The sequence below is a fragment of the Coffea eugenioides genome, chromosome 3, assembly GCF_003713205.1.
Source record: "Coffea eugenioides isolate CCC68of chromosome 3, Ceug_1.0, whole genome shotgun sequence".
Classification (NCBI taxonomy): Eukaryota; Viridiplantae; Streptophyta; class Magnoliopsida; order Gentianales; family Rubiaceae; genus Coffea; species Coffea eugenioides.
In genome coordinates this window covers 3,228,865-3,246,906 of record NC_040037.1, presented here as the reverse complement: position 1 = coordinate 3,246,906, position 18,042 = coordinate 3,228,865, and the positions used below count along the sequence as shown (strand labels likewise).

The following is an 18,042-nucleotide window of genomic DNA, read 5'->3' as shown; positions in this document are numbered from 1 at the left end:
GGATGGATAGATTGTGAATGAATGAATGAATGATGCTATCACGACTTTTTTTTTTTTCTTCTTTTTTCCTTCACACGCCCGGATGAGATGAGATGAGATGAAAGCTTAACCTAAGGAAACAAACAAGAAGCAGTTTTGGGGGAGTGATATTTAAGCTCTCAAATTTACATTTCTTGGAGAGTCAGTCAGTCCAGTCTTGAACATACTCAGAGGTAATTCCATTCCATTTTGAAATGCTCAAACCAAACAGGAAAATCACAAATTCCATGACAGCATATATTATGCTAAAGGGAAAGGGATGGACGATCGCCACCACAGCCTATATTGAACGGAAAGGATACAAACCGAAATGGTCCACACACACACACACACACTTACTACGAATTTGTACCGACAACAGAAGTTGGAATTTCACCTGCTCCTCCATACATTTGCCATGAGAGCAGCATTACGTTTACGTTTAGGAATACAGCCTCCCCAGGACACTGCAAATTTGATTCTTTTCTTCCTGAGTAAGCATGCATGCATGCATTTTCAACCCCACGTACACCTTCCAGCAACAATTTTGCATTCACGAAGCAAAGATAAACAATCAATCACAGCTCATGGGGACGAGAAGATTAATGAAAAAATTGAGGGGGAAACTCTTGTATTAAGCCTAAGCCAGAGCCAGAGATATACAAATACACCCTCTACGTACATATTTATATATATATATATTCATATATATATATATATATCCAAAAGATACTACTGTTTTTCGAAACTTCTCCTTTAGGAAGTCGAACCCCCAACAAGAAAATGTGAAAAAGAAGTACCAAACACATCAAAAAGAACCTCCACTCTATCCAACCAAAAAACAGAATCATGTGTGTAGTGGATGGATCTTCAATCTTCTGGTCCTGGTCCCTTGCCCCATCTTTCAACATCCTCTCTTACCATTTTGCTACAAGATGCTCATCTCTCCCCATCCAAAACCATTTTTTGCCATCCAAAAAGTCTCAGTTAATTATCTCAATCGTGTCTAGCACCATCAGACTACGGACAAGAGCATGCACGGATACGTGCTCATCTAAGGTTCATCCCTTCTTTTGCATTCCCGGCAAATCCACATAGTACCATCATTCCTAATCCTCCCCTCTTGCTCTAGGTGCTCATCCCAAAATTGTGGATTGTTCATCAGCAAAAGTTCACCACCATGGAGTGCCTCTCTGCCAAACCAAATGCGCAACAGCGTAGGTTGATCTCTCATTTCTTCTCAGGCTGCCAGCACGCATGCAAATTGTCATTTCCTGGTCAACAAATTACGGTTTCCTGAATAAACTTAATTTTCCCACTTAATTCAAATATTTTATTAAAACTCAGATTTTTCCATCATCCGCATGAATGTATTTACCAGCAGGTTGCTTCTGTTCAACAGGTTTCACTTGGACCCCGGCAGGAACCGCATGTACATAAGCAAAGCCCGTAGGCATCAACTGATGCTGGGTACCAGATGACTGGGCAGCAAATTGGGCAGCATGGAGAATGCTCTGGGACGCCAAACTACCCCCTTTCAAACTATTTGCAGCCGCAGTTGCAGCAGCAATTGCTTTTGCAGGATCAGACGTGCTAGCACCAGCTAAAGAAACAGGACACAATGATAACATCCCAGTTGAGGATGATGTAGATGAGCCCGGAGGCTGCTGGGGTTGGGCCTGCTGCTGTTGATCAGGACGCCTTCTCTGTACATAGTATCCTCCACCAGGAACAGATGCAGCTGAATTGGTACCAGTAGAATTTGGGGACTGAGACTGCATATAAGGATTTGAGAAAAAAAGTTGAGCTTGCTGCAAGTTCTTTGTTATTTGCTGCTGATGCTGATGCTGATGCTGATGGTGCTGCTGCTGATGCTGCATTTGAGGTTTGGGTCCACTGATTGAATTTACAGCGATGTGTGCGCTTCCAAGAATAGATGGCACATTCCTCCCACCAACAGGAGAAGATTTCTGGCCAGCAACAGATGAGTTCTTGGCCTGCTGTGCCGATAAAGAAGCTTGGCCTGCTTTACCACTAGCAGAGGCCGAAGTAGTGGTTCTTGGGCTTCCACTAGCACCCTTCGAGATTGTTGAAGTTGAAGGCGATCCAACCATCATAGGAGAGGCAGGGGACTGATTAGTACTGGGGGGTGGTGGTCCTGCAGGAGCTGCTGATGATTTCTGATTTGCTGCAAATGATATTTGTGACTGACTTGGCTGGGTTCTACCCTGTTGCTGCGGAAGATTTTTTAGAGACGATGTACTTGATGACTGAAAAGACGATGGAACTTGCGATGGAGTGGATCTGGTAGAATTTTTCCACTGAGGGGACTGAGTTGGGCTGCTGCTGTTGCTGCTTTGCACAAGGTTTTGCGGAAAAGCAGAGAGTGCATTTGGAAATTTAGCAGTTCCAGGAGAGGACGAAACTAAATGCTCAGGGTAAACACTGCCATTACTGGTTGGTGGATTCTTACTCCATGCCGCTGCAGCAGCTACAAACTGCTGCTGATGCTTATGAAATTGCATAATTTGCTGCGGTTGATGTTGAGCTTGCAGCTGAGCATTTGAGACACCAACGGCCCCAATGCTATTAGACATAGTTGGACGAGACGTCCTTGCAGCACCTGATGCAAGGTTTACTGATCGAGAGCTATCAATCACACTATTTGCCACTGCAGGGGGCCCAGATGCATCTGCAAATTCTGATCTCGAAAATGCGATGGACTGCCCAACAGATGCCGTAGACTTCCCTACTAATCCTTTTCTTTCATCATCAGCATTCAAGGAATCACCTCCTCCACTTTTACTGTCCTCAGAAACTCTGAAATTCTTCCTCTGCTGAGCAACTTGGGCAGCATTTGCAGCCATCATCTGCCTAGCTTCTGGAAGGCTCTGAAGAATGGCATGGTTTTGTGCCATAGAGGATAAGTCAATACCTGGAGCAGCAGTAGCTCCATTTATGGAAGCAAAAGACATTGCAAATGCTTGAGTTGGTAGCGAATCCACTAGAGTCTTCAATCCTTGCTGCTGGTGCTGCTGCTTTTTTTCACTTTGATTACCAGTACCATTTGTAGCAGATGCATTGGCTAAAGCAGCTGGTGGAGTCAGCAAGGCATAGCTCTGAGCATGAATAGGCATTGCAAAATTTTGCCCATAGATATTCACTGGGGCACGAGATCCTCTGCTATCAGCAGTCGAGGGACTATCTTCAGTACCCACCTCATTCTCAAGCTGGCGTCCTTGAGGTAGGGTGATGTGCTGATTTTGTGACTGTTGTGACTGCTGAGGAGGTCTAATTTTTGGAGCTGGAAAATTATGCAAGTTTCCAGTGGCAGTTCCGCTAACATCACCAGTTCCAGAAGGCCGCTGCTGTTGGCTCTGCAAATGCTTCTGGGACGATGATGAACCACTAGATATACTAGTATTTTGATGACTTTGTGGCATTTGCTGCGACTGAGATGCAGATGCCTGCGGCTGTGGCTGCTGTTGAAGTTGGGAGGGATGGATAATTTGAGAAGAATAAAATGATCCATTAAACAAAGGCATTGCATTAGGATGAGTTCCTCTAAAATTAGGTGGTGCTGGAAGTGGAAATGGATAAGCATTATTTTGCAAGATTGCCAAGTACTGAGTTTCACTTGTAGGCATATTTGGGTAGTTGAAGCTCACAGCAGCTGGCGGTCCACCGGCTGTTGCTGAGGTATTAAGAGCAGCAGAACTGGACGTATTAGCTGAAGTAACATTGCCACCGGTGGTAGGAGGCAGCTTTGCCGATGAAGGCCGAGCAGAAGCAGCTGCCACTGCTGCCTGCTGGTGGTTTAGAGGGAAGATGAAAGCAGGTCCATGCTGAAATTTTAAGAAACAAAATTAATACCAACAAGCATCCCGAAATCCACTTTCTCCCAGCAAAGAAAAATTAAAGAAAAAAATAAAAGAGGAAGAAAGAGACCAAAGAATTTATTTATTTTTTTTAAATCACTCCTAGTTGATGTGACACGAGTAGGATGAGAGCACCATACCAGTATATTGTTAGGTGCAACAGGAGGCAAGGGTTGCTGCAGCAAAATCTGTTGCTTTCTCTGACCAGCATCTGCAATACTGGCAGGTTGAGAAACTTTGTCTTTCCCAGCATGACCTGGAAAGATAGCAAGGCCCTGGCCTTTGTCCTGTGCATTATTGACGCCCCTCCCAGCGATATTACCATGCAGATCAGCAGGGGGCACAACACCGAGATTGCAGGCCTTGGATCCAAATAAAGATGCCGAGCCAGCTGCTGCCGCCGCTGCTGGCCAGAAAGGGTTCATCTTCACGATTTGCTGGAGATAGTGTATATTCCGAGCAATATAGCAATGAGTTGCACACCTTTTTGGCCGAGGTTGAGAAAAAAACGGCTGCAGTATTTCACTTTCGGAATCAAAAAAAAAAAAAAAAGAAGGCAAAGAAGAAGAAGAGAAGAAACCAGAGTAAAATTGAACACTTCAAACAGAGAGAATCTTGGTGCAACAAATCTAACCTGTATTGGAGCTGGGGAAACAGTGCTTCCATCCATTGATACAACTCCTTGTATTGGTGTCATGTATCTGCTGATGAGAATTGTGTTATTTCGCCAGACTCGAGTGTCTAAACCATGGATCTAACAGTAGTGTCTAATTCGAATAATTGACCATTGAAACACATTAAACAAATCCGACCATACCCCATCGGAGGAAGCCCACCAGGCCAGCTAGTCATTGACATTGGTAAAGGCAGAGAATTTGATTGACCTGTGAAAATTAACACAGGTTAGAAAGGGGGGAGAAAAAAGAAAAGATTTAGTAATCTTGGACCCCAAAGAAGAGAGAGAGAGCTATAAAAGCTTCAAGAAATGATGACCAAAATCCACTTGCCAGATTTTTCAGCATGTTCTTCTTTGTTTGCTTTTCCTAGAGGCTGCTGCTGCTTGTGAACTGCCTGCAATTTGTTACCTGCGCCATTTTCTCTTTCTGGCTTTTCCAAATCCAGTTGAAGATCGATAATTCTGGGCTTATTTTCACCTCTCTTCGGCAATTCTGTATCTTCCCCTGCTGATTTCACTTTCTTTTCAGCAGCTCCCACATTTACACCGTTTTCTTTTCCAATCTTCACCATCTTCTCTTCTTGCTTATCTTTAGCAACCATTGGCTTCATTTCCTGCAAAAACCATCATCATTTGTCACCACCTCTTCAAATCCAAGAACACGCTAGAAAACGCAAAAACTTGTTTCAACTCACAGTGTTAACATCAGATGCAATAGGCTTATGATTCATTGATGCCGACCCAAGACAAATTTGGCCATCTCTTTCAGGTGATAATCTCAACTGTGGAGGAGGAGCCTACATTGCAATTAATCACAAACAAAAGTTCAAATCAGAGATTAAGCTCCGAATCGATTTAAAAATAACACGAGAAAGACTCTGATCTGTGCCCTTGCACTTATCCTCACCTCAAGGTCTATCTGGAATTTTTCTCCTCTTTGTTTATCCACCTCAGGAACAGTCAAACTTCTGAAAAAATACCCACAAAAAAACAAAATTACACCAAATCAAGAAGAACCCAGAAAAGCGAACTGCACAAAGATCAAATCTTCATATGCTCACATCTTGGTAGCTGAAGCCAAAGCTGCAACTGATGCAGCATCCTCACGATTAGTCTCCTCTGCTCTTACTGCAGGGGATTCCTTCTTTGGAGAACTCACGACCTCCTCTTTAGGAAGTACTACATCTCTGCTTTCGCCTAATTCTTCAGCCAGGGCCGCCTTCACCTCCAACTTTGCCTCTGAATCCATCTTCATCGGCTCCGGCAGTGGAAGCTCCGCCACCGCCGGCGGTAACACGTGTGAATTCATTAAATTGCCCAAATCATACCCACCTTCAGCTGTAGATCCCGAGTTTTTCTCCAAATTGGGAGAAGAAGTCTCAGCCTTGGGGGTCTGATCAGCTTCCAACTTGGCCGTTGTAGATGAAATGGGGCTGTTCCGAACACTATAAATCCCAGGATTCTCCGACACTTGTCTCGGTCTCTTCCTCTTTGGAGCTACAAAAACGTCAAATTCATCAACAAAATTTCCCAAAAATGTGAAGGCCTAAAAATTATGTATTGAACTGAATATGCAGCTCACCAACAGCTGATAAGGTTCCAGCAGGTGAGGAGACTGAATTGGGAGGTAATATGGAGGGAGAGGAGGACTGAATATTCGCCGTTGATGGCGAGTTGGAGATCGGAGAAGAAACCCTTGATTTAGCATCACTACTTGATCTGTTGACTTCTCTTGAATCATTGGATAAAATTTCTTTCTTTGGAGGAGCTTGCGACTGAGTCATCAATCCATACAAGACTTCAGCTATTTCTATCTCAAGCTCTTCTGGATTCGATGAGGATGCCTTTGAAGATGACTTGGGTGGCCTTGGCTGCTTCGGCCCATTAGGCTTCTGCATCAGCAACAAGAATAACCAGTATCAGTCAAAAGTTTCAACAGAAATGGAAGAAAAAGTTGAAGAAGCAGAGTTGGGTGAAAGGACTAACAATCTTCTTCCTAACTGAAGCATTGGAAGAAGAAGGTGACATTGGAGCCACCGGCAACGGCGTTGACGTCGTTGTAATTAAGCCCTGCCTCACCGGTGAAGCCGGAGCTGGCTGCTGAATCTGCTCTCCACCACCAACTCCAGCCACCCCAGCTCCTCCACCTCCACCTCCACCTCCACATCCACCGTTATTTCCACCAGTATTACTTGAATTAATCCAATCATGTGACCTCTTTGTAGATGCTGCAAAAAAAAAAATCCAAAATTTCAAGAAGCCAGAACCTTTATACAAATTTCATCAAAATAAATTGTGGATTTTTACTGTGTCTCTCTTTACTAGAATTGGATTAAGTAGGCACCTGAGCGAGCTTTTCTGGGGACTGAAACACCAATCATTTCATCACCAGCTTTCCACACCGGAGCGGCCCGAAAAACCTTGGCTGCACTAGGTGGAAAGCTCTTCCGGTGCTGAAGATTATGATTTTGTTGATGATTATGATTAGTACTACTATTATTGTTATTAGTATTATTATGATGGTGATGATGATGGTGGCTATTGCTGTTACTACTATGAAAATGGTTTGACATCGAATTCACCCCAACCGAAGCTGCTGCCGGATTAGGCGGCAGCAACCTAACCCCACCACTGTTATGGTGGCCGTTGTGAGTATTATTGGCGGCGGCGGCGGCGGCGGTGGTAGCGTTATCTTCATCATCTTCATCTTCATCATCATTTACGCTTTCTTCCGAACTATCTTCACCACCGTCATCTCTATTACTTCCATGAATCATTATTCTTTCACCTCTCCTCCTTTTACTACTCCTACTTGACCTTTCTCTTTCTCTTTCTCGTTCCCTTTCTCTTTCCCTATCTCTGTCCCTTTCTCGATCTCGATCTCGATCCCTCTCTCGATCTTTCTTCACTCTTTCTCTTAACCTGACCGATTCTTGCAACTCAACCGGTCCATCTTCATCTGAAAACAAGCAAGAAAACCTGAAATTTATCAGCTTTTTTATTCAATAAACTGAATAAAGATCAAATCTTTAGATGACTAGAGTATGAATTAGATCTGAGTTAAGAAAAATCAAGAGATTCTTTCACATCCCACCTGGGGAATCTCTAAGACTATTGCTGCTTCTATGTCTTCTTCGAGGTAAGCCATTAGAAGAGGCCACCATACTAGCTGCTGCTCTTCTGGCCTCCCTATTTCTATCCATCATATTAACTATCCGGGATTTGGGATGACTCAGTTTCTTTTATCCCACCTATCTTTGCGGATGGAAATGAAAAGCAACTAGACCCGGATGCTGAAAAGCGAATTATCCAGCATAATTCGCCGGAAAATGAGGTGGGGTTTGCCGGAAATTCGAGTTTCACTGGTTTCTCCGGTGACCCCAGATGGATAAAATGGATGGATGAATTTTTTCCAGCTTTTTTATTTTTTCTGTTGAGAGATACTTTCTTTCTCCCTTCTCCCAAATGGTTCTCTCCTTGAGAGATGAGATGAAAGATCTACGTCGTATTATCTATCCTCTGAGGTTCTTCTCTCTTCCTCTCTCTATAGCTGGTGTTTTCTTGGTTAGGCTTCGGCTTTGGCTTTGGCTTGGGCTTGGTTTTTTCCTCTCTCTCTCTATCTTCTTTCACTTATTGGGAGCTCCTCTCTCCTCCCCTCTTTTTCTGCTCTCTCAATCTCATCATCATCTTTCCAACGGAGTATTTCACTATCTCCAAACCCTCGTGGAAGGCTAAGATTCATGGCTTTTGACACATACTCCAATCTCAGCCCTTCCTACCAGCCCCATCCGACGGACACCAGCTCCTCTTGCCAGCGTGGCACCCTCATCGGCCGTCGGATGGACATACCGACACGTGTGGGTCACTTCTTGCTTCCCCTATAAGCTTCCACATTTTTCCCTCATTAAAATATTAATTCCCCCTTTGCATTTTTCATTCCCCAAATGGCAGTCGTACTACTCCCCCCCAACCCAATTAAATTTTAGTGTGTTGCCCAGTGACTGTGAGGGGCACTTTTCACGATCTCAAACAAACAAAAAACTCCTAAACCCCTTTTCGCTTTGTTTTTTGCTGTGGAGCAAACCGGAGGTAGCCGGTTACAAGCCGACCTTGGTAAAAGCAACGTGACGATCACAAGGAATCTAGGTGACCGCAGAAAATATCGCTCCAGCCGGTCAAATTCATTATTTTTCGGTTTCACATTTTCTCCCCCCCCCCAAAGAAAAATAGTAAGTATTCAATTCAATTAATTTTAAGTTATTCATGATAATAAAAATTAAATAATTTCCTCCCCCACCCCCCAACAATTATTACGGTCTTATATGGAGTGATTAGGAAGGAGCATTTAGCACTACTACTACTCCTCCCTGCTGCAGCTGCAGCAACTGCCAGACTGCAATCGTTTTTTTCTTTTATTATTAAATCAAAATGGACATGTGGGACCCATATATGGTGTACCCCAAAATAAAAACAGAAAAGGCAAAAGCAACGGCTGAGATCTTCCAAATGTGGAAATGGGAAGGTGCATCCTCCGTTAGATTAGGACTGACGTGGCGGGATGGACTTAAATAAATAGTAATTTGAAGCTAATAAAAAGATTCCAGGGAACAAACAAGTCCATGCTGGCGATTAAACTAGACAGTTTTCGGTGGGGGTCGTGGAGCAGCGGGCCAGATCTTGGCCGTCGGAATAAAAAAATCGAGGGCGGAGATAAGAGGGACAGTGGTTGTTCGGGGGGAAAACTCGAGTCACGGTCACGGAACTTCCGAGAGAGAAAGGGAAGGCGGAGGGGGGGACCACAGATCCCGAGAGGGAGAGAGGGTCAAGGCCCGAGGGTGCTGTGGGTGGGCCGGGGAGGGGGTTAATTTTGGCAGCAGCTGCCGATCTAGAAATTATTTCCTCGCGTTGGCCTAATTGTCACATATCTGTAGAGAGAAGATGTGGGGGGAAGTGAGATGACGTGGTTTGGGCCCCACTCCCTCTCATTTCCTCCTACTCCTACTCCTTCTCCTTCCTAGTGGTAACATTCTCCGCCGCGGTCGTGGTAGACCACACCACTATTACTTACCACTACTACGGACTCCCCACAACCGCTAGGGTGGTCAAACTTTTTGTGTGTATGGTAGCAAGCAGATCTGATCAGTACTAGTACTCTACTAGCTATTATTGCTCCCCAAAATACTAGAGACTGTAGTATTTGTTTTTCCAAATTTTACTACTACATCAATAGGAAAGAAAAAAAATAGGAAAGAAAAGAAAATTAGATAAAGATGACCAAATGAGTCTTTAGTATGTTTGGATGTGAGTTTACTTGAAATAATTACTGTAATATTTTTTTATGATATAATATATGTGAGATAAAAAAAATTATAATATTTGTTTGAATAGTTGATTATTTGCATCATAAAAGGAAAAGACGGAAAAACTAGACTGAAAAAAACGCGAAATCATACAAATCAAGAGTTCAACAAGAAAAGTTTCCTAATGATATTCTGCATACTAACGCATTGGTATTTTAAATACTTGCTTTAGTTTTGGGTTTTTAAGCCTTACTAATACAAATAAAGAAATGGCAGATAAAAAAGGGCAAAGATTAAGCTTTAAATATAAAGCAATATAGAGGGACAAAAAAAAGGAGGAAACCTTGTTAGGATTGTGGTTTTGCAATAAAAAAATTTTGCGTTTTTAATAGACAGATTTTTCAATTACTTTTTCATCTCACATAAATGAAACCGTTATAATACATTTTTTTAACAAAAATTTCAAAAAAAAAAAAATAGCAGTCCAAACGAAAATTTGAACAAGGGGAACTACAGCCGAATAAGAGTGCATGAGCTGTATGTGCTTGTTTAACAAAACATTTTTGGATTTTGACCGTGTTTTCCACTTGTTCTATCTTACTCGAGTCCCCTAAAATTGTTCGTTAGTGTTCATCCTAACATTTGTCAGCTAGTTTGTATTAGTAAAATAATAGATGTTACGTGTAATTTATTTCGTATTACTAGTACACGTATCATCGTGAGTTTCTTGCAATCTAATACTTATAATAGATAATTAGATGTTGTAATTTATAGACTGCTCAGAAGTTACTTGGACCAAAATTTCTTGCAATGGCTGGTTTCCAAAAATGAGGACAATTAGCATGATCACTAATCGTCGTATCATTCTCATGCTGCTTCCCCCAACACACCATACGGTTTAACTTTAACGATAAAATTAGACAGAAAGAGCCAGATGAGTCCATGTCTTTGCACAGTGGATGGATGTAGGGGAAAAAGATATGGAGCATAAGGCAATTCATAGTAATGGCAAACTCCCACCAAACCAGCCAGCCCCAGCCTTTTGTCTCTGTCTTGAGGAAGATTTGCCCCTTGAAAATTGCTCAGATTTGTTACACGTTTTAGTTAATGATTTTGATCAAGCGTTTGTTTTGCATAACCATAAAATGGGCAGGTAGTAAAACGCCTCCCTCTCCCTCTCCCTCTCCCTCTCATATGAAAATGAAACTCTCTTTAAGGGAATAGTCCCAATATGCGAGCGGAGTCAATTTAAGTACGACGTTTTAAGGCTTGTCAATCCAATTGTCTTTTTCCTTTCAAGTAGTAACATTTAGAATTTAAGAGCAGTGAATGAAATATAAACCCGTATTCTTCGATTCGAAGTTTTTAAAATATAAATATAAATCCGTGCATAGCACGGGTCAAAATGCCAGTAACATTTACTGGAATTTAAGAGTTGTGTTTCTCTGTAGGAATACAAACAGCAAATCAATGTCCAAGAAAGGATCATTCATCCGTTCATTGTACGAGGATATAGAAAATATAATTTGATGTATAAGTTGCAAATTCAACTCCATGTTATTCCGGTCATATGCAATGATTTTTTTTTTTTTTGTTTGTTTGAAGTCTAGAATGAAGATTCAATATCGGAGGCCTAGTGTAATTCACAAGATTTTGTTGTATTTTGCGTTATGAGCATTATAGTGTAGCATCCGACATGCACATTTAACAAAATAAATTTTACGCTGTATGCAAAAAAAAATGTCCAAGTACAATTAATTAATATGTTACCAAAAAGGACCATGCATCAATGATATGCAAAATCTAGTAAACTAACATTAGGAAATTCTTATCATTAATTTGTTCATCTGTTAATGTATCAACTCAATCAACACTTTTTTTGCAAATATTAAGTATTACAAACCCTAAAAAGTTTCTCGTTTTGACATACATTGGATTTTGTTTTAAAAAAAAAAAAAATTTCCCATAAATAAACAAGTAAGAGGTCAACAATCCCTTCCATCTTACCATCCAATCCAACTCCTTTCAGACTTAAACAACTGATAATAGGGAATTTTTTGTTTTTGTTATTTAACTATCTTTAAAGACTACTACCTATGTTAAAATATTTTTAACTCTTCATTTATTACTCTTATCCAATCAACCTGAGCAGGTAAATCTAAGTGGGAAGGAATAATATGCTTTTTTTAATGGTACAATTTGACTAATAAATGAAGTGATCCCATATATATCCAAGTATAACCACTGCAGCACATTTGATGCTCTTTCCCTTTCCCCTAATTTTCTGTCGTCCTTTCCAGTGATGAAATCTTTACACGGCTTTTCCTTTTCTCACTCAGTCAAATCTGGGATTTGTATTCTACCGCTGCTACTCTTCTTTCTTACGGGCCAACAATTGCGCATACTTTGGCCCCAATATTTAATGGCAGGAGAAAAATTTGGGGTTCATGAACCCAACCATTTGTCCTACGTGGCATGGCACTTTCCTTATGTGGCGCCCTGGTATTCCGACACGTACTCATAAAATCTCAAGTTTCCTTCCCTTTTTTATCCCTTAAGCACTGTTTTGGATCTCGTCATTGGTCATCCTCACCTTCTCTCATCAGCAAATATCTCGTTAACATGGAAAGTGATAGAGTCACAGCTCATCTTCCGCACCTATCCACTGACTCTATTTTTGCACCACCTGGCATCGTTTGGTGATTGCAAAACCAGTCAATATAATTGGCCTCCGACCTGTAAAAAAATTCAGAAAAACAAAAGAGGTGTATTAGGAAAAACTCTCTTATCTGTCAAATGAGGTAAAAATAAAGGACAGATAGAAGAGGGGATTTTTCTTTATTCTTTACTTAAATAGCTCAGCTGCAGAGCTTTTAAACTGAAGTCCTGACCAATGAAAATTGATTAGAAAATATGTTGAGTAAAAAGGTACTACTAATATTTTGCAAAGTCGCGTAAAACTTCTATAATCAGCAGGAGCTAGATAATAAATAAATTTTTTTTGACAGATATTTTTAACACACTTAATATTCACCTAACGCATTATATATATACATATTAATAATTATTTAATTTTTCTTATCCTCTAATATATTTATTTATTTTTAATTAATTTTATATTTTTAAAAATATAACATCCGAAATATATTTTAACAAGATGGACCGATAATAATTTTCTTGTATTAATCCAAATACTTGTTAGAAAAGCTTCTTTAAATGTTAAAATTTGGGACGAAAGTAGATTATTATATACCAAAATATTAAAGGGAGCAGTCAATTTGAGAAACAAAAAAAAAGGAAGAAAAGAAGAAAAATATGATTGCACAATGGTAGCTGTTGTAGTAGTACATTTTTTCTGAGCAACATTACGTCACAAGAAGAGGAAAAAAGGGAAAAGAAAAAACGGTGACACGAGGCGTAGGTCAGAAATCTGAAAATGTGATTGGTTAGGCGGACAAATGATGTCAATTTTGTCCAACTGTGCCTTGATGGACAGCTGAGGCGCCGTGACTTTAACAAAAGCTCCACATTCTGATTGAAAGCCCCAATATTCATGAGGGCCCTAGCTTACCACGTCGGACTAAGTGGGGCCCACACCAGATGGTTGACCCACCCCAATGGTGTGGATCCCTGCCCTTTTTCTTTTTGTCCTTTTCCAGTTTTTTTTTCCCCTTTTTTTTTAAAAGAAAAAATCATTGAGTTTGTTTGGATAGAGAGAATTTGGATGATTTATTTGAGATATTTACTGTAGCACTTTTTGTGATGTGATGTATGTGAGATAAAAAGGTGATTGGGAAGATAAAAAGGTAATTGGGATTTGTGAGGATAAATTTTGCAAACCAAATTCTCTCTATCCAAACAAACTCATTGTGAAATCCCTCCAAGACATGCCAAGTGTGCAACCAATACGAAACGTCACCGCGTCTGACGTGGTTTTCCTTGTGACCGTGCATTGAATACCCAAAACTTAGCAATCAATCAAAGGCATATTATTATGAAACACTAATCCAACAATATTTTATCCCCACAAAAAACAAAAACCCTCTATCTAATTCAATTTAAAAAAATAAATGAATAAACATTAGCATTAGTAGAATTGAAAAATTATTTATCAAGTTTAATTCTCTCTAATGCTTGGATATGGTAGAATATGCCATCGTGGGATGTTAACATGGCTTATCTTTTAGCTCTTCTTTTTTTTATTATTAATAAAATAGAAGAAAGTGATACATCTTATTAATTAATAGTGCGCTAGTATTTTAATGTCTCGAGGGAAGCAATCTAGAGACGTAGAGTCATGCTATGCTCTCTCGTGCATGTAGTTGTTATACCTGGCTGGCAAGCAAGTTAAGCAGATGGTAAACTTTTTTTTTTAATGTGGTTAATTGGTTTAAGGAATTTAATATATATAAAAATATATATATTGGCTCGGTGGTGATGATGAAGGGGTTTGAAACAAGCGTCATTATCTATGGTGGAATATCTTCTGTTTGGAATTTCTATCGAAAGTAGTATGTGGTTTCAAAGTTGTTTGATATGTTTGGAAACCAGCTTGACAAAATTTAAAAAACAGACGTGGACAAGAATAACAGTGGACTAAATCAAAAGATAGCTTGCGATGCGTTTTGTTTTGGTCATGAAGTTATTATTATGCAGCATGTATCTATTCTTGACTTTGGACATGCAAACCAGAGAAGAAAGACATAAATCATGACCTAAAGTAACACGTACATGAGCTCTTGAAATAAATTTCCGTATAGAATTTGTTAGTATATGGGTTTGATCAATGGTGGATAAAAAGCACATATAGGTTTGTTTGGATGGCAGATTATTTGTCATAATTTATTTGTTTGTATTATTAACACATTTTTCAATTATCTCATATATATCATATCAAGAAAGTACTACAGTATTTTTTTTTTCAAAAAAATTATCCCCAATAATAATATGTTATGACTTTGGTAAATTAGAGAATCCATAGTTGCCCCTACGGGTTTAGCCACATGGTAGCAGCGTTCCTTTGGGACTTTCAGGTCTCGGGTTCGAAACTGCGCTATGGGGACGCCTGTGCACTTATCGTGCCTTGGTCGGGTTGGGGCGCTGGATTCAGGCCGCAGGGGATTAGTCGGGCCTCGTAAGGATTGACCCGGACACCCCCGTGTCGAAAAAAAAAAAAGAAAAAAGAGAACCCGTAGTTGCCTGTGGTACCAGCATCTACATTGGCAATAACCTCTTCTTATATTAGACTTCTTATTAGGGTTAAATCAGTATAAACATTTATGTTTGTCACAACTCACGTCTCACGACCATAAAAATATGAATTATAACCTTGCTTATATGGTGAGACACAATAATATATGTCCAACATTTAGTTAGGGAAGATACAATTAATCACAAATCACATTAGGGTTTAAATTATGTATTGCATTGTGTATATTGCTATAGCACCACGAGTCAAGAAACTAATGCGAGGAGTTCATAAATATACTGCATGCCATGGATCATGAAGATGTAACAGGTTCATGATTAATTCAGAAATACCACCAAATCACAAGAGCAACATGTTTTTCTATACTATAATAAAGCTATGGTACTTACAGATCAAATAGCATTCATTCAAGAAATATATGACCTTTTGGAATTAGCAAGAAGATTGTTTGATTGACTCATAGCTAATGGATTTCAGCCTTTTTGAAATAAGAAAAGAAAAAAAAAAGGGCATAATTTTCTTTATACTATTTTGACAGGGGAATATGTGAAAGAGTCTTTCAAGGTGGGGACAAGCGTGTAATATGATACAGTTACTTTTGCACCACTTTACATATAAACTACGAACCCGTAATCATCAATTGGTTGTCTCTGTGACCAAATTCTATTGCGCTTTGCCATCTTATCCGTGTTGTATACTTTGCTTACTCTAAAAAACAGCGATAATTAATTAATTAATTAATTATATAAAAGCATGTAGGTGTCTTCCTTATTGTTTGCAGTTATTTTGACCTAACACAATCATAGTTTATGCTATTTTATTCTTGTAGTGGCACACGAAAAGTTTGCTCATGAAGCACTATATAATATTGGCAAATTAGACACAATCCACATTGTTTTTAAATCACAAGATCCAAACTTATGTGCAGCTGGGCAAAAAGATCAATCAAGTAATCATAATAGTTTAATCAAACTGTTGTAATTGCTTGGGTTTTTATGTATGATAAGCCACCTCTAATTAATTAACCATTGCTTTTGTAATCGAGTGGCTTCTAGCTGGTTATAGAAAATAAAGCGGGGGTTTTGTGCTAAATTCACTTGGAATACTTCCAAAAGGGGGTTGGATAAATCTTCTTGTTTTACAGTTTGACATTACTTGAGAACTTTTTTATAGCAAAAAAAAAAAAAATTGAATGTATGAACGATGAGAAGATCTATTTTCGTGGTTGTAGGTCAAGAGACATTTTCAAACTGTAAAATAGATGAAAACTGATTTTGCGGAAAAACTTAATCAGAAAGCAAAAGCAGTGCGACAAGGGAAATCGTCACAAATTGAATGGTATAGTTATGAAACTAATAATATGAAATTAGTAGCAAAATTAAAAACATGCCCTTTTTTTTCATTTTCGGAAATGAAAATTGGACAATCCATTTGAAGATTAATGAATGCAGGCTTTATTGCTATGTTTTCCGTGAGCATATTTTTTAATCACCTTTTTACCTCACATATATCAAATCGCTACAGCAATTTTTTTTTATAAAAAATCCAGAAAAATGCATTCCAAACATGATTCTTAATGGAGTCTGTTCTTTCATGTAACATATTTGTTTTTTTCTTGAAAGATTTAGAGCTTGTTTGAATTGTAACTTTTCACAGAATTTTTTTTTTTTAAAACATATTTTTAAATTATTATTTTATCTCAAATATATCATATTATTATATTATATTTATCTACGAAAACTCTAAAAACTAGCAATTTGAACGGACTCTTAGAGTCTCTCTTGAGCACAGAAGAAATGGTCTACTGTTTCCTCCAACAAAGCCGACAATCCCTAAAGTACATTGACCATTTCAATAGGAGAAATCAAATACCTTTTTTCCATCACCCAAAAAAGATCATGTAAAAGAAACTTGCTCGGTGGCAAACGTTTACACGTTAGGTTCTCCGTCCATTTATCTTCTGTCCCTGCAACTTTTGAACAGAGAAAGCTCTAATCCACAATCCACATGTTGTGGTTGAACTTAAATGAAATGGCGTCGTCAGGGGAGCTGGGCTGGCCCGGCTGGGCATATCATTTTTTAACAAAAATCTAGAGACCCAGTATACTGGCAACAAAAATGTACGTATTGGCCCACCATCCCTTGCGTGCTCAAAAGGTGCGAATTTACGTCGGAATAAATTGTTTCATCTGCCCAGTCACGCGAGAAACAATCACACGTCAATACATACAAGTTGGTTCAATCGATAATCCTGATTACTTTTTCACAAAAGGTCATATTTCCGAATTTCGTTATTCATGTGAGAACTAAATTAGTGAACAATCTATAAAAATCCTGTAAGAGACTTATGATTCATAGGGCATGTCCTGCTGATCTGGAACGGTGGGAATCGAATTCCACCTAAGTTTTTCCTTACCAAAAAAATCATTTCACTAAAGAACAAAAACATAAACAATATGCAGCAGACAGAGAGAGAGAGAGAGAGAGCAAAATAACTTTCAAGGAAGAAAAATAAGTCTTTGAATACTCGTAAAATTTATTGAAGATGGGGTCTTAGTAGGTAAGATGGTCACCGCCACCAGAGGTAATTGGACTTGAAAGATCTATGTCCACTACGATTCGGGCTTGTCCTGCAGGTAATATCAAGAAGATGTGTGACAGAGGTTAACTTAAATTATTTGTCTGAACCAAATTGGAGTTGGAGAGAGAGAGAGAGAGAGAACGGGGGGGGGGGGGGGGGGAACAGAGATTTTGTTAACTTGCAATCATACTATAACAGTATAACTTCACTTTAATGTGCGTTATTTAATGGCTGTTGAAGTAAAGTTCAGCCTTTTTAAGGAGTTGTTTGCTGAAATAGGTTGACTTTCATATATATCATAAACCAATTTTGACAAAAAAAAAAAAATTTTGTCTGACGGTGATTAGAGTCGAAACGATCAAAAACTTTTTCTTTAAAAA

At 39.3% G+C, this 18,042-nt stretch overlaps 1 protein-coding gene across 2 annotated transcripts; it reads right to left on the bottom strand.

Annotated features, from left to right (window-relative positions):
• Window positions 1-620: 620 nt before the first annotated feature.
• LOC113765230 (protein TIME FOR COFFEE) lies at window positions 621-8,230 on the bottom strand. 2 transcript variants are annotated; one of them, XM_027309333.1, is made up of 13 exons: window positions 7,667-8,230; window positions 6,917-7,531; window positions 6,559-6,800; window positions 6,155-6,464; window positions 5,634-6,069; window positions 5,480-5,540; window positions 5,268-5,369; window positions 4,904-5,186; window positions 4,714-4,780; window positions 4,531-4,597; window positions 4,037-4,408; window positions 1,397-3,863; window positions 621-1,292 (listed from the first exon to the last, which is right to left on the bottom strand). In XM_027309333.1, the coding sequence occupies exons 1-13, from the start codon at window positions 7,776-7,778 to the stop codon at window positions 1,249-1,251; spliced, it is 5,178 nt and encodes a 1,725-aa protein (XP_027165134.1). In that variant the 5' UTR covers window positions 7,779-8,230; the 3' UTR covers window positions 621-1,248. The 2 variants fall into 2 exon arrangements, with proteins under 2 accessions (XP_027165134.1, XP_027165135.1); XM_027309334.1 differs by having other exon boundaries at window positions 621-1,263.
• Window positions 8,231-18,042: the final 9,812 nt, after the last annotated feature.

Bases quoted from the DNA above. Each gene is read 5' to 3' on its own strand.
- LOC113765230 (XM_027309333.1), bottom strand. From the start codon at position 7,778: ATGATGGATAGAAATAGGGAGGCCAGAAGAGCAGCAGCTAGTATGGTG. The intron at 6,465-6,558 runs GTTAGTCCTTTC...TTGCTGATGCAG, and splicing joins CTTCAGTTAGGAAGAAGATT to AAGCCTAATGGGCCGAAGCA. The intron at 3,864-4,036 runs GTATGGTGCTCT...TTAAAATTTCAG, and splicing joins TTGCACCTAACAATATACTG to CATGGACCTGCTTTCATCTT.